Source organism: Hylobates moloch, unplaced genomic scaffold (genome assembly GCF_009828535.3).
Source record: "Hylobates moloch isolate HMO894 unplaced genomic scaffold, HMol_V3 SCAFFOLD_7, whole genome shotgun sequence".
Lineage (NCBI taxonomy): Eukaryota > Metazoa > Chordata > Mammalia > Primates > Hylobatidae > Hylobates > Hylobates moloch.
The window spans coordinates 31,265,874-31,287,205 of record NW_026652282.1 but is presented as its reverse complement, the minus strand read 5'-3'; the positions used below and the strand labels follow the sequence as shown (position 1 = coordinate 31,287,205).

The 21,332-nt window shown below is 37.3% G+C and overlaps 1 protein-coding gene across 1 annotated transcript in view; it reads right to left on the bottom strand.

Annotated features, from left to right (window-relative positions):
• The window catches only part of LOC116811025 (protein FAM47B-like), a 78,572-nt gene extending 59,804 nt beyond the window's left edge, over nucleotides 1-18,768 (bottom strand). Inside the window, exon 1 of the mRNA XM_032756168.2 lies at nucleotides 18,712-18,768. Within this exon, the coding sequence (XP_032612059.1) occupies nucleotides 18,712-18,768 (57 nt within the window). The remainder of the gene's footprint in view (nucleotides 1-18,711) is intronic.
• Between the last annotated feature and the right edge of the window lie 2,564 nt (nucleotides 18,769-21,332).

The following is a 21,332-nucleotide window of genomic DNA, read 5'->3' as shown; positions in this document are numbered from 1 at the left end:
ATGTGCAGTGAACATCCACAGACAACTGGCTTTGACCATATCTTCAATTCAGCCTATACTGAGAACGCTTGCTAGGGGTTTAAGTAAATTGGAAAGAGTCAATTCTTTCCCTCCTTCTCACACTATCATGCTCCCTATTCTCCAACATCACTGGCCCCCGTTTTCTATTCTCCTTGACATTTCCTGCAGACAGCAGCTGCCATTAAGTAACTGTGACCAATCAGGATTCTGTTAGAAGGAACATTCCAGAGATAAAACCATTTTGCACAAAGTTGAAGAAAAAAAATTCTTTATTTGACATCACATCAGAAATAGCGCTTGTACATGAAGCACATCAATATTTCAAGAGACAGAATATATAAGGTAAACAGCAAATAAAACATATATTAAAAGAGGAGATTGTGTTTTCTTCATCTATTAGTAAATTGACCTTTTATGTATTTGTTTGTATAACTCACCAAGTTTAGTTTACATGCCTTCAAAAATAGCATATGATCATACTTTCTCCGTGTCAGTCATTTGTCAATGTCATAGGGATCTTGGGTGTTCTCTACTTATTTCTCCTCCCTCCCCATCCTGCAACACGCACACACACACACACACACACACACACACACACACACACACCAATCCTGTTTTTCTCTAGGTTTACAATCCCCCATTTTGGGGGACTAAGGAGTTGATAAGGATTTAAGTTTTTTTCCTTCTTAAGCTTTAAGTCAGAAATCATCAAGTACTGTTTGCATGTTCTGCGTACCTAGATAAAATTGAAAAATAACCATTAATGTATTTATTTCAGCATATAACTTGAGAAATCACGTAGCAGATGCTGTGCTAAGCCACGGGACCATATCCCTTCAAAAAGCCAGGCAACAATCATGAGTATTTGAGCTTATATTTTAGCAAAGAAGAATGACATTAAACATTTCTCTGAAATTATGATGACCGTTATGAAATACAGAATACCACTAAAGAAGAGTGTAATAGGGAGACAAACTAATCCAAGATTCTAGAGAAGACCCCCATGATGATGTGCTTAGCATATCATTGGTGGGGACAGAGGAAGCACAGGGAAAGTGTGGCAAGAAATTAGGTAAGTAGCAGGTGCCATATATTAAAAGGTTAAGCAAGATTTAAAGCCTTTGGTGACTCTTTGAAAGGTTTAATATAGAAGAGTAATGTTAACTGCTTTCATTCTACTTTTAATTCATCATTTTCAAATTCAAATTGGTGGAGTATTTTCTTCCCAATGCATTACCATGTATATAGAGTTCATTTTCAAAACCATTTTTGCAACTGCCGAAAGTTGTTCATGTGTTAAATCTATTATTCAAAATACTAGCTTCATTCCCCACTTAGTATATATTTATACAGTAACCATGTTTCCCAGGTGTTTGTGTAGCAATTAAGAATAATGCTCTGAGTTAAGGAATAATCTGATGGATCATTTAACCCTAAGGTGATATTGACTTATGGGGTGAGAATTCCTGGAATCAATGGATTCTCATCTCAGTAGATGTCAATTTAAATCCTCAGTCCATGTATGCCCACATCTCATCTTATACCTGTGTTAATGTTTCTACATATAATAATTTTTTTTAAAAAAAGGAGATTTAGAAATAATTGAGTCCAGACCACTTCCATTCAGAGATTCAATGATCAGTCACAGACCACACAGTATGTTAGGACAGAGAAGGGCTATACGGACTCGTCTACTGATTTCGTTTCAAGGTTTTTGACCATGCCACGTAGATTTTACCAATTCTAAAATGTAGATTCACAAATCTTCCTCAAGCTAATGGAGATTACAAATGGGGGAGGGCAGCACTCATTTCAATAGTTACTTTGTCAATAAATTTGATATAGGACATACACTTTCATGCCAGCTAGCTGAACTTAAGACACTGTAATCAGAAAACAAAACCCAAAAAACCCTACTAAAGCAAACCTCAAACTTCAGTTACCTTCTTGAAAAAGACAAGGGTTGCTTGAACCTTAACACATAAAGGAGGTATATTTAATAATTATTAAGGTCCTAATATTGGCATTCCCTTCCACTAAAATAGTTTTCCTTTTTAAAAAATATAAAACATATTACTAAAAAAATTGCTAAGGGCTTTACAAAATGTGAGCCAGCATTTATAAATGCATAACTTGATAAAGTAATATGAAATAAATTCAAATTTCATGTATTCAGTTTCCTTTAAGGATATATAATTTCTGTAAACTTAAGAAAAATGCTTAATAAAATCTTTTGATTTTACAACTCCCAAAATATCTTTAAATAATGAGAACAACTTGAATTTGCTCATCCTTAAAGAGAAGTCTGTTGCTTCCACTCATTTTGGCAGTAGTAATTTAGCTTGGTTTTAGTTATTCACTCTGATACACTCTGTGGGCTATATACCCCCAGTTTTTCAATATTCGGTTGCTGTTGTAATAACAGGTATGTTTGATCTCCTAAGCACCATGGCAGTGAGTACAAACAGGCACATACAAATGTTAGAAAGGAAAAGCCCATGGATTTATTAAGTGATGCAGGACAGGGGAGATAGATAGGGCTCATCAAAGAGCTCAGACATGGAGTACTATGTGCCATTTGAAATTCACACCTGTCAAGTATTTGGAAGTATATGTAGGGAATTAGTGAATCTGAGGTACACTAAAGAAAAAGTGTTGGCTGAGCACGGTGGCTCACACCTGTAATCCCAGCACTTTAGGAGGCCGAGATGGGTGGATCACCTGAGGTTGGGAGTTCGAGACCAACCTGACCAACATGAAGAAACCCCATCTCTACTAAAAATACAAAAATCAGCCAGGCATGGTGGCACATGCCTGTAATCCCAGCTACTCGGGAGGCTGAGGCAGGAGAATTGCTTGAACCTGGGAGGCGGAGGGGAGGGGAAACCGAGCCATTGCCCTCGAGCCCGGGCAAGGGCAGCGAAACTGTGTCTGTGTCTCAAAAAAAAAAAAAAAAAAAGAAAGAAAGAAAAAGTGTTACAGATTAGTGTTATTATTAGATAAGCAAACAAGGGTTCTAATTTGGTCTTTTGTTTTCCTCCTAAGTATATTTAATACATTTCAAGAGGCAAGCCAAACTTACCAGTAGTAAATTCTAGGCCCCAGAACACATCAGATCTTTGTAATCACTTCCCATGGAGCAGGTTCTGTGCTCTGGCTGGACGTGTAATGACAGGTAAGCCAATTTCTCCCTTGAGGAGCTCACAAACCAGTCCTACAGTTGCAGTATCTTTCTCACCACGGGCATGAGATGTATTCACAATGACTTTTATTTTCTATATGCTTATGCTTTCACATCGTAGGGCCTTGTTGACCCCAGAGGGATCTCTTCCCACCCAGGGTTAGAAAATTTCTAGACATAGCAAACAACTACGCTAGGAGCATACCTTTCATACACAAACCAATCAATCCAAAGCCCATAGTCCCAACCACCTCCTTTATAGGCTCTTACATGCCAGGCCACTATCCATCTCCCCTGAACACCCCAGGGCCAAGTGCCAGACAACTATGGATGGCCTCTGTACCCCAGAGCCTGCTGAAATTATTCAAACTATTAAATCCTAACTCTGCTTATGCTGTCCCATCCATTCCTTCCTGAAGAAACCCAACAGAAGCTCTTGTTCACATTTTCCCCTTCCTCTCTCTGCCTCCTAACTGACCCTGGTGCTTCCACATGTGGCCCTGAATGGTGTGCTGTGCCTCTTGTTTCTAGAGATCTTCAAAACAGTCAATTCCACGTCTGTGCATCATATCATATTTTTTAAACAGTCCTGGGTACCCTTAGAATATAGCACCATTGAGGCTGGGTACAGTGGCTCACGCCCTTAATCTCAGCACTTTGGGAGGCCAAGGCAGGCGGATCACGAGATCAGGAGTTTGAGACCAGCCTGGCCAACATGGTGAAACCCCGTCTCTACTAAAAATACAAAAAATTAGCCGTGTGTGGTGGCGTGTGCCTGTCAACCCAGCTACTCGGGAGGTTAGGCAGGAGAATCGGTTGAACCCGGGAGGAGGAGGTTGCAGTGAGCCAAGATCACGCCATTGCACTCCAGCCTAGGCGACGGGGCAAGACTCCATCTCCAAAAAACAAAACAAAAAAAAAGGAATATAGCACCATCAAACCACACTTTGTTTTCAACTAAGGCCTCTGAGATCATCTGTGATTGGTGGAGGGGGAATTGATGTGTTGATGACCAAGGCAGCAGGAATCTACAATGTAGCACTAAATGAGTTACGAATTCTTAATAGGAAAAGGAGAAAAAAGGCCATGAAATAAATTTCACAGAACTGTTTCCATGTTATGTTCAGTGTATGAAAGACAGTACATTTAAAGCACTTTATATTAGAGGTAAAAAGGAGTGCTAACGTCCCAAAAATCCAAGGAATGAGACAGCCTATCTACAAGGGTCAAATTCTATTAACCATTTTTATTAAATCCATTATTTTGCAATCATGTAGCTAGGTTTTACAGAGTGGGAAAAATATATGTGGTCCAAAAACATTGATGGTGGTAGTTGAAAGTACTTGTACTTTGGAGGATTAGATTGAATTCTAGGATTGAATAATTTTTACATAATTGTGAAAAATAATTGATTATGTTAAGATATTAAAGGATTTTAGTCATATATATTTTGGGAACTTAAAATCAATATTAATTAACATTGGTAAAATGCTCTCAATGTAATCAATATTTTAAAACACGTTTTTCTTATTCTTTATAAATAGCTTTATGATCATGAAATAGTGATTAGAGTAAATGTTTCATTTTGGTACAGAAAGGAGTGAAAGAGAGATGATTTTTATTCTCAGAATGTGAAGAATGATATAATTCTCCCCTCTCCTAGCATACAAAAATGCTAATATTTTCCATGACCCATTTGTATGAAGACCATTTATAATGCAATTACATGCTTAGTGGTTCCCCATGATGTAAGGCCTTCTTACACCTGGTACTAACACATCACTGGCTCAACACTTGAATTTCTTGTCTTCTTACCATGTACATGTGCCACGGGAGTTATTGAGTAGACAAAGCAGATGCCCTGTGTTTTCTTTTTTTGTCGTGGCTTTTTCCCACTAATTGTATCTGTACGTGTGTTTGTGTGTGTGTGTGCTCTCAGAGTGCTATATATGTTAAAAAAGGCATTTATATATGTATGTCTGCGTATATATATACACATATACACATAGTTTCAGTTATCATTCAGTTAGCCAAACTAATAGAGAAAAACCAAAAGAAAAAGTAGCCTAGAAAATTACATCATAAAAATTCTCAGGGAAATGTGTCTGCTCTTCAGTGTGGAAGTTCACACCATTATGTTCTTCCTGAGAAAACATTCCATGAAATGCTACAGCTGTGGAGCCTAATGAAAGACCAGAGCATCTGTACTGTGACAGACATTCATTTCCAAGGCCCTGCTGCTGGCCCACTGATGGGTGTGGAGAATGTCCACCACTGTCTTCAAGAACATTCTTCAGGCATTCCAGAATCAGGAAGACTGGCCCCATGGAAAGACACATTTATCAAGACACTACAGCAGATTGTTGATTTTTTTCTGCAGTTGATGTACAATAGAATTAGACGTCATTCATTCTAAAGTCAGAGGTCGTGTTTGTCTAAGAAGGAAATATACATAACAAAAATCTATTGCTAATACAGAGCTAAGAAATCTAACTAGTCTATTGTAGCTGCAAACTATAAAATGTGAAAACCAAGAAAATAAACTCCTACAGGGCTGAAAGGAGTTGTGAAGTCTACCCATACATTAGATGCTTTGTGATCCAAAAGGTAAGGAAATTTACATATACTAAGTAATTAAATTGCACCACACTTTCTGATACGGATTTTACCAATGTGATCACATTTTAATCACAATAGCCCTACAGGTAATAATAGCAGCAATAATATTATTAAAAACAAACATTTATTGAGCACTCTCTATGTGTCAGGTAGTACGAATTTTACATGTATTAATTCAGTATTACATTTTCTCAACAAAGCTAAGGGATAGGAGATATTATAGTCTCCATTTTAGAGTTGAAGAGACTGACACACGGAGAATATGTAACATTCCCCATAACTATAAAGTCAGGCTGGGCACAGTGGCTCACGCCTGTAATCCTAGCACTTTGGGAGGCCAAGGCGGGTGGATCACCTGAGGTCAGGCGTTTGAGACCAGCCTGGCCAACGTGGCAAAACCCCATCTCTACTAAAAATACAAAAATTAGCCAGACGTGTTGGCGCGCCTGTAATCCCAGCTACTCTGGAGGCTGAGGCAGGAGAATCGCCTGAACCCAGGGAGCGGAGGTTGCGGTGAACCGAGATCACGCCATTTCACTCCAGCCTTGGCAACAAGAGCAAAACTCCATCTCAAAAAAAATAAAAAAATAAGGAAAGTCAAAGGGACTCAGTACATGCCATATAAGAAACAACTGGAGGTTTCAGTAAAGAAAAGAGAAAATTAAGAATGAAATCAGGTTGATAGCCACCTCCAAACATGTGAATAACTGTCATCCAAAGAAAGAATTATCTGAATACATATGGCTATATATATATGGCTCCAAGACTTTTTGCCATCAGAAATGAGTGGAGGAGACAGGATGACATTCCGAGTTGCTCAAGACTTGAACACTCTGCCTCAGGGACTGGGAACTGCAGCAATCTCTTGATCACAGGATGGTTCAGGTAAAACCAGGTGACCACCAGGAAGAGTAAAATGAGGCAAAGTATCCTATCTTTAGAATCTCAATGATCTGGGTTCAAGTCCCAGCTTTGCAGCTTACTGTTTGACCTTGGGAAAGCTACTTAAGCACTCTGTCACCATTTCCTCATCAGTCCAAATGGAACCAATAATGGTACCTGGTTCACATATAACAGTGCTTGCCACATGATAAGCTCAATATAACACATCACTTGGTAAATATGCCAAGGTCATTTTGACAACAGGTTTACATTTAGCACGGTTCTAAATGTGAAGTTGTAGTATGCCCTGACTGGTTATGTGCCAAAACTATATACCTGGGTTCCTGTTTCTCTTGTCTTTTATCTTTTTGGCTTTTAGGTGGATTTCATTATTGACAATTTTATAGCTAAGAACAGCACAAAGAGACCAATGGTGAATGTACTTAGGAAATTCTGGCTCATAATTTCTGTTTCTGTAAGACAGAAATCTAAAAATTTACTTTATCTTGTAGTTGTTGCAGTGAGTATGAGGGGCTTTCTAAATATTGAGGGGAAGATGCCTCTTTACTTACTCATTCTGCAGTCTTCCTACTGGAGTGATTCATTTGCAAAAGATCCTTTTTGTGGATTTGTCCTTTTCTTACATTTGTCTGTTGTGACATATTTTCCCTAAAATACAGCTGCCAGTTTGATCTACATGCTGTGTCAGCTGGAGGGTATGAAATACCTCTCTCACAATTCAGCTGGTCCAATGGAATGGCTTTGATTTTTTTCCCCCAGCTGTTGTGTAAATTGGCTGCTCCTTGAGTACATTAGAGCTAGTTTACATTTCATAGCATTTAATAGCTTTAGAATTACCAGAAATAGCAGTTATAAGAAACATGAAGATGACAGTAGTCCTGCTTCTTGATGATAAAAGACACAAATGATATTTTACACATTTCATCGCTTACTCTGACAGGTGAAGGCAACTACTGCACAACAACTAAGTCTCTGAATTTGCAAGCACTTGATAAGGTTCTGGAAATCTTCCTTCTTTAATTCTTCTCTGCTTTAAACTTTGGTTTCTTCATTTTCTCTGTTTCAATTTAGTTTTCTGTATGCATGAAAATAATCCTTCACCTCCTCAATTTCCCACAGAACAAAAGATTAGATTTATGTGAGATCTGCTTTCTGTACTAAATATGGTCTACTGCTAAGGAAAACAGAATGAGAGAATAAATAGTAGAGAAATAAGGATGTAGAATTTGAGATGCATGGCAGGTTCTGCCTCCTCACCAAGCTCAAAAAACTCAGGCCATTTTCTGTCTCTTCTAATCCCTTCCAATTCAGCAAGGTTGCTCTGAGCTTTAAAACAATCTTTCTTCAATGGATCCTATAAATCTATTTTTATTTATTTATTTATTTTTATTTTTTTTTGAGACAGATTTCCTCTTGCCCCAGGGTGGATCAAGGTCTGCACTCACTGCAACTCTGCCTCCGGTTCATGATTCTCTGCTCACCTTCGAAATTGTGATTATACATTCCACCATCCCACTAATTTTGTATTTTATGGAAAGGGGTTTCTCAATTTGGTCAGGTGGGTCTCAATCTGACCTCAGGTGACTGCCCACGCCTCCCCAAATACGGGTTACTGACCACCACCCTGGCAAAATTATTATTTTTTTTTCTAGGATGGTCCCGAAAACCCCAAATAGAAATAACCTATGAGAAATTTCACACATGGAATTAAATTCACACAGTAAATCGATATACCTGAGATACCCATTGTTGTGGGGGAGGGTATTATGTACTGAGTCGCTGAAGGGTTGAAGGAGGAAGCTGACACCTCTGTCGACAAACTAAAGACAAAGCTTTCCCCCCGACTCTTACTAGAAACTGCCCTGTCCTTAGTCAAACATAATAGAATTCAGATTTCAGTCCGGCTTTCATGTTATAACTGAGTGTTATCCTTTTGTGTTCATCTGTATTCACTGAGTTGACCCCATTTATTCTGTCCCCAAACATCTAGTGAATCTAGCTTCCTGGATTCTTCTCCATATTCTCAAACTGTCATCCCAGAAAATGTTTAAATTAATATAAATGCTAGCTTTGCTTATTCATAATTAGTCACAACACATACTTCCTTCTGCCCTAGAAGAAAGCAATCCACTTGATGCTTACTTAAGAAGACACATGGAGAAGTCAGATTATTTCAACTAGGTACTTGGGGATATGTATAGTTTTTGGAAACAAATGATGATCTTTTGATACTGTGAAACTTATGAAAAGAAAATCCCAATTACTTGGTGTTGCATTTTCCCTACCAGCTAATACTCCAACTTGGGTCCAGGACACTGGTTGTCACCAGGACTTAAAGGATTTGCACACTCCCAGAAAACTCATTTTCCTCCTCACTCTTAAATGTTTTAATGCATTTACTAAGGGTCTATCTGACTCTGTCCTATCTGCGCTTGCTACAAAAAAAGTAAAGAGAAGCAGTCACTCTTTTGATGTTTACAACCACAGGTGGACAACACTGTAACCTCCACTGAGGTCATTTTAACTGTCTCTTTTATGACATGGGTATTTTTTTCTTCTCTCTCTCCTTTCTGTTGATTTTACGTGAAAAGTGTCTATTTTACTCCAACATGATCAGCTCAAGCTGGTTCTTTAAATGATGCCAGGTGGCATGGCTGAGTGTTTGACCTCCCTCCCTTTCATTAAAAAAAAAAGGTTCATTTGTGCTGAGTCAGAAAGCCTCCTCTCCCATACCCAAACAAAGAGCTGTACAGGCACAGGACACTTGGCCTATTTGTAACCATCTGGTTCAAGTGACTTTCAACTGCACCCAAGTCCATTCCCACCTGTGAATTCACCCTGTGAAACTGAGCTAAAAGAACAGGAGTTCACAAGGGCAGCCAGGGTTTCCCTGAGTCACAGCTGAGTTTAGGTTTCACATCTGACAAGGAGGATGTGTTCAGCCAACTGACATTCCTCTCGTAGCAAATGGAAAGTCGTTTAAGTAATTTTAAGAATCATAAAATACTTTGTATAAAAATTGCTTTATAAGTACAGTGCAATTTTGGGGGTGGTAGTTTAGTTAAGGCCTGAATTTTTAGAAGAGTTAGAAAACAAGAGGCTTTCATTCTTTGGGATATGGTTATTATCTCAGTGAAATCATATACCCCATGAGAAGACAGTTAGATCTGACTGCCTTCTCCTTTGAAATTTTCATATCCTTATCTACACTGTAAGAAATTCCCTCTGCGTTATTAACACATACAATACAGTGGTAGATTATGAAGATCTGAGGCGACTGTGTAGATTTGCGGGTACATGGTTGGATGGTGGCCAGAGAATCCTGACTTCTCACTACAAGTTGAGTATTTATTTTACATGTCACCGCATTTCTATGCCTCTCTCATGTTTACTCATATATTTTTAATATGTTTATTTTATGGTCTCAAGACATAAAATAGCATCAGTGTTTGTTCTTTGATCATGCATAGTTGCTGCAATATTTATAAGATTCTATGCATTGTTTTGCATTTAATCAGGTTTAAAAAGTTAGAGCTCAGGAGTAAATTTTAGATTACCAAGACTGAGACTTACAAATGCGAAAGTATCCATATTTGAGGATAATTTTTTAAAACTCCCTCTCTCAAGCTGGCAGTTGAAAATAACAATGAATAAGCAAAACACAAGCAGTTATAATACTCAGGGTTGACAAATTTCAAAATAATGAGATCTTTAATACAGCTGTACAATATGAATGTTCTGGTAATATTTTGTATCACTGTTAGTTTATTTTATACCTAACTAGCGTTTGTCATTGTTGTTAGTCTCCCTGCATGTGCACTTGTGTCCTTAGAGTCAATTTTCAAAATAACAGCCAACGTGACTTTTTTAAAACATAAATCAGAACATGTTACTCCTCTGCTCCAAACCCTGCAATGTCTTTCTGTTTGATTCTGTAAGAATTTTATGAGAGTTGAAGAGATTGCGCATTCAAAAAATTTAACTGGAAAGCATCTAATGGAGAGGCTATATTTGGAGATTATGGTATTAGATAAAACAATAAAGAACAGTAAAACAAGCAGAAACTAGGAACAACAGGAAGCCTTTCCTTGCCCAGGTCTGAATAGACAAAGGCAAGGAACAATTTTGCCAAGACACGGTGAGAGCCATGGGAGAAGGTTGCCTGAAGGGAGCTGTGGCTACACATGACCAGGATAGAGGTTCTTATTTCTCCATTCTCCTGCCATTACATCCTTCCAATTGGCCAGACCTGAATGGAAGCCACGGGGCAAGGTATCCAGAGTGGTACAGTTCACAGATTCTGCCTCCCAAAGCCCAAAGAGAGAAGAAAGGGGAAAGGTGAACAGATTATCTGCGGGGGCAAACAGGGCATGCCTTCTTCATAAGGGCAAAAGCCACAGCCCTTTCTATAACATACAAAGCCTTATACACACATACTTTATCCTCACTCTCCCTTTAATCTTTGCCTTACTTTCCTACTAGTCCTCCTGCCAAATCAGTCCTTTGCAGTTCTTGTAGTACACATCAGACACACTCCCTCCTGGTGGCCTTTACACAGGCTTTCCTCTATATTTAATGCTCTTGCCTCACATATGTATCCTTGTGGCTTACTCAGTAACCTACTTTAGGACTCTGTTCAACCGTGACCTTTGTTTTCCTTAACCACATCTTTAAAATTGTATCACATCTCTTTCCACAGTCTTTATCCCACTTCCCTGCCTGATTGTACTCTATGGCACTTACCTCCATCTAGTATATATTAACATTTATTATTAACGAGAAATTATGTAATTGAGTATGTGAAGTTCTTAGAAGAGGATTTGGCATATAAGACATAAAGTTACATAGGTAACTTTCTTCCATATTGTATCTTCAGCTCAATTGTTCTTACTTATATACAGTCAAATGATACATTCACCTATCCCTACATACAACGTGACCTGATAAAACTCTGTGTTTTGGATTGTACCCTCAAACATATGCCCTGAGTCCACATACAACCCATCTGGGGTAATAGGGAAACATTACTTTACTAACTATATTGCATATAATTAGCAGAATATAATCACAGCTAGTAAGAAATTGTAGATACTTAGGTGAAATGTAAAAGAAACAGGTTAAATTGGCTACAGATTTAATGCCTATATTGAAAGTGACCATTTTAAATAGACATTTAAAATAAAGTTTCATGTCAAAGGAAAGGGTCAGTGTACCCAGCTGTCACCTCTCACAAAGCCATTTGCCACAGAACTTTATGTGGCAAAATTTTTAGGTTGGGATACTGAAAGTGTGATGTTGGAGGTGTCCTTTATTTTCCAGTTATTGGTTATTTTGAGACAGAGTATGGATACTTTACTTATTTTAATGCGGTCAAGTGTCAAGGTTAAAAAACTTTCCTGAGGTGCTTTATTTTGTTAACTTTTATTTTAGGTTCAGAGGTACAAGTGCAGGTTTGTTATATAGGTAAATTGCATGTCAAGGCTTTGGAGTACAGATAATTTCATCACCCAGGCAATAAGCACACTATATCTGATAGGTAGTTTTCGATCCTCCCCCTCCTCCCACACTCTACCCTCAAGTAGGCCCTGGTGTCTGTTGTTCCCTTCTTTGTGCTCATGTATATTCAATGTTTGGCTCCCTCTTATAAGTGAGAGCTTGACGTATTTGGTGTTCTGTTTCTGTATTATTTGACATATGATAATGACATCCAGCTTCATCCATGTTGCTGAAAAGGACATGATCTCATTCTTTTTTATGGCTGTGTAGTATTCCATAGATTATATGAACCACATTTTCTTTATTCATTCTACCATTGATGGGCATTTAGGTAGATTCAATGTCTTTGCTATTGTGAATAGTGCTGCAACTAACATACACATGCATGCATCTTTATGGTAGAATAAATGTATATTCTTTTGGTTATATACCCACTAATGGAACTACTGGGTTGAATGGTAGTTCTCTTCCAAGTTCTTTGAGAAATTGCCAAAGTGCTTTCCATATGGGTGAACAAATGTACACTCCCACCAACAGTGCATAAGTGTTTCCCTTTCTCCACAACCTCACCAGCATGTTATTTTTTTGATTTTTAAATAGTAGCCTTTCAGACTCATGTGAGAAGATATCTCATTGTGGTTTTGACTTGCATTTCTCTAATGATCAGTGATATGGATCTTTTTTTTCACATTGTGTTTGGCTGCATGTGTGTCTTCTTTTGAAAAGTGTCTCTTCATGTTCTTTGCCCACTTTTTAATGAAGTTGTTTGTTTTTTTTTCTTGTAAATTTGTTAAAGTTCCTTATAAATTCTGGATATTAACCTTTGTTGGATAAACAGTTTGCAAATATTTTCTCCCATTCTGTAGGTTATATATTCACTCAGTTGATAGTTTCTTTTGGTGTGCAGAAGCTTTTAAGTTTAATTAGATCCCATTTGTCAATTTCTGCTTTGGTTGTAATTGTTTTTAACATCTTTATCATGAAATTTTTGCCAGTTCCTATGTCCAGAATGTTATTGCCTACATTATTGAGAGTTTTTAACATAAAGCGGTGTTGAATTTCATTGAAAGTCATTTCTGCATCTATTGAGATGATCATGTGGTTTTTGTCTTTAGTTCTATTTATGTGATGAATCACATTTATTGATTTTCTTATGTTGAACCAACCTTGCATCCCAGGAATAAAGCCTGCTTGATCATGGTGAATGGACTTTTTGATGTGCTAGTGGATTTGGAGTGTAAGTATTTTGTTGAGGATTTTTGCATCAATGTTCATCAAGGATATTGGCCTGAAGTTTTCTTCTGCGTGTGTGTGTCTCTGCCGGGTTTTGGTATCAGGATGATGCTGGCCTCTTAGAATGAGTTGGGGAGGAGTTTCTCCTACTCAATATTGTGGAATAGTGTCTACAGGAATGCTACTAGCCCTTTGTACACCTGGAAGGAATCAGCTGTGAATTCATCTGGTCCTCTGCTTTTTTTGGTTCATAGACTATTTATTGTTGCTTCAATTTCAGAGATCATTATTGGTCTATTCAGGGATTCAATTTCTTCCTGGTTCAGTCTTGGGAGTGTGTGTCTGTCCAGGAATTAATCCACCTCTTCTAGGTTTTCTAGTTTGTGTGCATAAAGATGTTCATAGTAATCTCTGATTATTGTTTGTGTTTCTGTGGATTCAGTGGCAAAATTCCATTTATCATTTCTAATAGTGTTTATTTGGATCTTCTCTCTTTTCTTCTTTATTAGTCTAGCTAATGACCTATCTTATTAATTTTTTTCAAAGAAAACAATTTCTGGATTTATTGATCTTTTGAATGTTTGTGTGTGTGTGTGTGTGTCTCGATTTCTTCCAGTTCAGCTCTAATTTTGATTATTTCTTGTCTTCTGCTAGCTTTGGGGTTGGTTTATTCTTGCTTCTCTACTTCTTTTAGTTCTGATATTAGGTTTTTAATTTGATTTTCTAACTTTTTGATGTGAGTGTTTAGTGCTATACATTCCCCTCTTAACACTGTCTTAGCTTTGACCCAGAGATTCTGCTGTGCTGTATCTCTGTTCTCGTTAGTTTCGAATAACTTCTTGCTGTCTTACTTAATTTCATTATTTACCCAAAAGTTATTCAAGAGCAGGTTGTTTAATTTCCATGTAATTGAATGGTTTTGAGTGATTTTTACTTTTAGTCCTGCTTTCTATTTCTATTGTGCTGTGGTCCAAGAGTGTGTTTGGTATGATTTTGGTTCTTTTGCATTTGCTGAAGATTGTTTTATGCCCGTTTCTGTGGTCGATTTTAGAGTATTTGTCATATGGTGATGAGAAGAGTATATATTGTATTGTTCTGAGGCGGAGAGTTCTAAAAAGGTCTATCATATCCTTTTGGTCAATGTTGAGTTCAGGTCCTGGATATCTTTGTTTATTTTCTGCCTCGATGATTTGTCTAATAGTGTCAGTGGAGTGTTGAATTCATTCACTATTTTTGTGTGGGAGTCTAGGTCTCTTTGCAGGTCTTTAAGAACTTGTTTTATGAATCTGGGTGCTCCCGTGTTGGCTGCATATATATTTAGGGTAGTCAGGTTTTACTGTTGAATTGAACCCTTTACCATTATGTCATGCCCTTCTTTGGCTTTTTGTTGTTGTTTGAAGTTTGTTTGCTCTGAAATTAGGATTTCAATACCTGCTTTTTTTCTGATTTCCATTTGTTTGGTAGATTTTTCACCATCCCTTTATTTTGAGCCTGAGCCTATGCGTCTTTGCATGTGAACGCATGCTTGAAGACAGCATACCATTGGGTATTGCTTTTATTATTCACCTTGCCACTCTGTGCCTTTTAATTTGAGCATTTAGACTGTTTACATTCAACGTTAGTATTGACGTGTGGATTTGATCCTGACATTGTGTTGTTAGCTGGTTATTATGCCAACTTGTTTGTGTGGTTGCTTTATATATAGTGTCACTGGTCTTTGTATTTAAGTGCGTCTTTGTAGTGCCCGTGATATGGTTTGGCTCTGTGTCCCCACCCAAATATCAAATGAAATTTTAATCCTCACATGTCCAGGGAGGGACGTGTAATCCCCACGTTTCAAGGGAGGGAAGTGATTGGATCATCGGAGTGGTTTCCCTCATGCTGTTCTCATGATGGTGAGTTCTCACAAGATCTGATGGTTTTATAAATTCCTGTTTTCCCTACCCTCTTCTCTCTCCTCTTGCCACCTTGCAAGGAAGGTGCTTGCTTCCCCTTGCCTTCCACTCCGATTTTATGTTTCCTGAGGCCTCCCCAGCCATGCAGAACTGTGAGTTAATTAAAACTCTTTCCTTTATAAATTACCTAGTCTCCAGTATTTCTTTATAGCTGTGTGAAAAATGGACTAATACATCCTGGTAATGGTCTTTCTTTTACATATTTAGCGCTCCTTTCAAGATCTCTTGTAACATTTGCTTCTCTGAAAATAATCTTATTTCTCCTTCACTGAAGAAACTTAGTTTAGCTGGATATGAAATTCTTGGTTGAATATTTTTTTTCTTTAAGAATGTTGAATATAGGCCTTCAATCTCTTCTGGCTTATAGGGTTTCTGCTGAGAGTTCCAATTTGGGCCTGATGAAGTTCTCTTTGTAAGTGACCCACCCTTTCTCTCTAGCTGCCTGTAACATCCTTTCATTTTGTCTTTGGAAAATCTGATGATTATGTGTCTTGAGGATGATCCTTTTGTGTTGAATCTTGTGGTGGTTCTCTGTATTTCCTGAATTTGGTTGCCGGCCCCTCTAGTGAGGTTAAGGAAGTTTTCATGGATGATATCCTGAAACATGTTTCCAAGTTGTTTTCTTTCTCCCTTTCTTTCAGGGATGCCACCGATTCATAGATTTGGCCTCTTTACATAATCCCATATTTCTTGGAGGTTTTGTTCATTCCTTTTCATTCTTCTTTTTAATTTTTTGTCTGTCTTATTTCAGAGAGCCAGTCTTCAAGTTCCAAGTTTCTTTCCTCAGCTTGCTGTATTCTGCTGTTAATACTTGTGATTGTATTGTGAAATTCTTGCAGTGTGTTTTTCAGCTCTACCAGATCAGTTAAATTCTTTTTTATATACTAGCTATTTTGTCTTTCAGCTTCTGTATCATTTTTGGTGTGATTCTTGTTTTTCTTGGATTAAGTTTTGCTGTTCTCTTGAATATCAATAATCTTTTTTCCTATCCATATTCTGAATTCTATGGTACTTTCTTTAAAAAGGTCTTTGGGGACCACAGAGTTTCTGAAAGATCCAATCTATTGAACCCCCAGTGACACAAGATTTTACTTTCTTGCTGGCATGCCAAGATGGCTGGACATAATAAACTTGAAGCTTTAAGTTTAAAAGAATACCTAAGAATAATGGAGAGCAGTGCTTATTTATTCACAGAGTACAGGTATGCAGATGTGCAGATGCAAATTGGGCATGTGGATGGAACAGATGACATCTGGAGACTCCATTTATTACTCATTACAGATTTGCCTTGAGCTCAAATAAATAACACATTCTGAAGAATCTTAGAAGTATTTGGTGGGAATTATGTTAGCATTTTTGAAGCTATTCAAGGATTTATAAGTATGAATTATGTTGCAAGTATCTGTGTCTGTCTTTGAATATAAACCTCAGGATATATCTAAGTTACCAAACATCCTTCACATTGATATGGTGTAATTTTAAGAGGATCTGCCTGAACCAAAAGCAAACTGTGCTTACCCAAAAGCATCCTTCAAGATTGGCATTGAGTTTACAAATTCCAGGATTAGCCTGAAATTTCTGATGACTTAACTGTGGAAATATTTGGGCACACCAAACTCACTCTCTGTATTGAAAATACTAAAAAGGAAGTTGAGAATGTTCATCAGTGAGGTGGAGTCAGAACTGATAAGTTACTTGAATAAATAGACTTGTTATTCTTAGTAATGCTTTTACTATTTCAAAGTAGTTCTCTTTGAATTAATAAAAATTTTTCAGTTTACCACTTGGCCTATATTATGCACTTCAGTATAACTATTGCTTATTAAATCTTTTGGCACTCACCACAGAATGCCATTATTGTTGTTGTTGCTATTTTAGTTAATATTTTGTAACGTGTGTTGCTCCAGACATTTTCATCTATACTATCTTATTAATGTCCACAACAGAACTTAGAAGTGAGTAAATATTTCAGTTTTCTAAATGATGGTGTTGAAGCTCAGAGGGTTTAACAGATGCTCAAAGTGACAAACAGATATGGATGGTCAATATACATCTATATTTATGCTGCATTTCCCCATTTATAATGGATGGATGGATGGATGGATGGATGGATGGATGGATGGATGAATGGATCTAAAGTGGTGTTTTTGTCATGTATTGGTGTTATAGACAAAATAACCATCACCTAAAGATGTCCACGTCCTAATCTCAGAAACCTATGAATATGTTTCTTTACATGGCAAAAGGGACTTTGCAGAGGTAATTGAATTAAAGATCTTGAGCTAAGAAGATTTATACTAAACTATCTAGATGGGCTCAATGTAATCACAGGGGTCCTTACAAGTGAGAGAGGGAGGAAACAGAATCAGAGTCAGAAAAGAAGATGTGATGAGGGAAGCAGAGGTCAGAGTGATGAGATTCCAGAAGGGGGCCATAAGCCAAGGGATGCAGGTAGCCTCTAGAAGCTAGAAAATTCAAGGAAATGAAATCCCCCTGGAGTCCCCAGAAAAAAAGCACAGCCAGTGAATACCTTGAGTTTGGCTTCCTGAGAACGACCTTGAAAGTCTGGCCTCCAAAAATGTATGATTATACATTTGTGTTGTTGGAAGATACCAAGTTTATGGAAATTTGTAACAATAACAAAATGAAACTAATATAGGAGGTAAGATAGATGTATAATAACCAGTTTCAAAAATCTCCCAATATTAAATCCACAGAAAAAATACCTTGTTTATAAAATTTTAATTTACATCACCCACACTGTCTCCTTTCTCATGTCTATGATTGTTCCTCCTCTTCTGTTTTACCATGTCAGATTAATAGAAGACCTCTGTTAATTCTTCAATAAATATTTTACATGCTAATTAAATTGATAACAGAAGCTGAAATATAGCATATATGGACTAACTTTAATCTTTTCTTTTTTTTTGAGACGGAGTCTCACTCTGTCACCCAGGCTGGAGTGCAGTGGCGCAATCTCAGCTCGCTGCAAGCTCCACATCCCTGCTTCAAGTGATAAGCGATTCCCCTGCCTCTGCCTCCTGAGTAGCTGGGATTACAGATGCATGCCACCAAAAAAACTATTTTTTTTTTTTTGTATTTTTAATAGAGATGGGGTTTCACCATGTTGGCCAGACTGGTCTCGAACTCCTGTCCTCAGGCAATCCACCCGCCTCGGCCTCCCAAAGTGTTGGGATTACAGGCGTGAGCCACGGCACCCAGCCTAACTTTAATCTTAATGTTAATTTTTCTCCCACTAAACTCTTACAATCATACTGATAGACTGTTTTCTTCCTAACCCACCTTTGATGATCCACTTATGGATGGGTCTTTGCACACCTGCAAATGGAGTTCTACCATTGCCGATGCCTTTCACATCCTCTCTGCTTCAATATGCTCCACTAAGTTTTCAAGTGTCCTTTGTAGAATTTAAATCCTAATTTGTCCATTATATCTTTCCTGAATACTAAGACAGTTATTTGTCAAATCCTGTTTCTGCCAAATATGATAGAATGACTGTATGTCAGATAATATGCTAAACACTCTCTGTCAATTAAGTGTCTACTCTGCCATATTTTAAAATTTTCGTATGTTTATATCTCTTCTCCCCAATAAATATACAAATTCTTTGAGGGGGATTGGGTTTGGCTGCTTATATTATGCCACACTAAAAGTGGTTCCTGCTTCTTAGGTTGTGACTCTCTGAATTTCATTTTTCTTAACTGTCAAAATGAGGACTCATATACAGATCTCCCAGGGTTGTTGTGAGGGGTAATTGATATGGTCTACGTGGAATTTCCTAGGATAGGCTACACATGACTAGCTACCTTATAAATATCAGACTTTCACTTTCTCCTAATTTATAACAAGTGATTACTGAATATTTGCTGACTTGAAATTATAATATGCCTTTTACCACTCTGACTAGAGTCCATCCAGATTTTTTTTAAAAAGCAAACAACATGGAACAGAATTATTCTTATGGCCATTTCAGATCCCGTTGAATAAAACTAAATGAAAAAGAAGAAAGAATGAGAGAAAGAGCAGAAGAATAAAAGGAAAGAAGAAAGAGAAAGAAAGAAACAAAACAAAACAAAACAAAAGAAGGGATCACAGTCATGCAGGAAGATATGTATCTGGAGAAAAAATTGAAGGCCAATTTTGGACTGCTCTTGGGAGAAATGTGAATCATGCTGTATCTTGGTGTAGCAGTTCAATAGTTTTATAGTTCTGGTTTCAAAATCAGACAGAGCCGTAGAGGGTACCACAGTTGATTCTCCAATTTCTAGTTTGGCACATGTCACGGTATATTTTTAAATAACTCTCCAGCCTTGAGATTAATCCTACTTACCAGTCTAGTAGTCTCTAATACCACTGTATTTTATTGCCAACTTTATTTTAATTCCTTTCTCTGGACTGCTTTCTCTTTATTTGAAGGTGCCCAAATTGGAACATGACTCTTGCCAATCAAATTTCAAGCCAATCTATCAATGGAGATACCTCTGTTGTGTCTTCAGAGCCCAACTACACAATTCATGAAATAAAACAGCTGCCTTGGAAATAAGCCTAGTGTTTTGAAATAATTTATTCAACTTCTTTCCTCTTAGAAATTTAAATTTGCCTCAAAAGCCAGACATGATGCTTATCAATCTGTCTTATATTGGAATTTGCATTTCCTGTGAAGCCTAACAACAACATTTCTGTACTGCATTATTACTGGAACCTTTAGTGTTTTTGTTAATCAGAGCAATTTTATGAAATTGGCTGCAAAAAGATAATAAACTTGTGCTATTTCAGCAGTATGCTTAACCTTGGCACTTCATTTCTGATATCATCCAATTTTTTTGTAGAGATTAGAGATCTTGTTCTGCATTGGGCTCATTGTGTATACACATTTAGTTTATATAATTAAGCACTGACTTTATTTTTTCCCCTTGAAACGCTCAATATGAAAAGAAAATTTGGTGTTTTCTTGGGTCAGTATATAACCCATTGCTGTATCAGTCTCCTTTGCCCTTCAGCATTGCCCAGGATTCCAGAGATTCTTGAAAGGAATATTAAAAGAGTTAATTGATTGGTGAGATGACTAAACCATTTAATTCCAGCACAAGTGTAAGAAATGGAGATCCAAACTTTAATAATGATCTTTCAGAAGGATGTAATAAAATGTTTTCATGTGTATTGTAAATTTTCTTTCAGTACAAATAATTGTAGACAAAATACACTGATCACTGACCAAAGAATAAGTGAATCATATACCTGAATTTGATGAGATTAAATTCAAAAATTAAATAGAATAAGAATAGTAAAATAAAAATCATGTAGATGTCCATTTGTTCGTCTATCAGGTTTTTCTGATACTTCTGTGAACTACTAGTCAGAATATTTGGGATGGATGTTAAATCTATTTTCTTAGGGAAAAAATATCAAGCAAATAAAAATACTCCAAGCCCCTCATACCAAATTTAGGCACCAACACTCATCTTCAATTAACCACAATAGCCACATAATTGATTGTTTCCCTTCCTTGATGTACATATGTTGAAGGAAATATATCTGCTTATATATTTCAAGTAGTCTGCACTTAACCATGTCGACATTACACCTCCGACACACACACAGATTTCAATGTAGGTTCCTACAAGCTGGATTAAGAAGGTTCCTAACTTTTGGTGTTTTAGACATGAAGTCCTTGCCCACGCCTATGGCCTGAATGGTATTGCCTAGGTTTTCTTGTAGGATTTTAATGGTTTTAGGTCTAACATTTAAGTCTTTAATCCATCTTGAATTAATTTTTGTATAAGGTGTAAGGAAGGGATCCAGTTTCAGCTTTCTACATATGGCTAGCCAGTTTTCCCAGCACCATTTATTAAATAGGGAATCCTTTCCCCATTTCTTGTTTTTGTCAGGTTTGTCAAAGATCA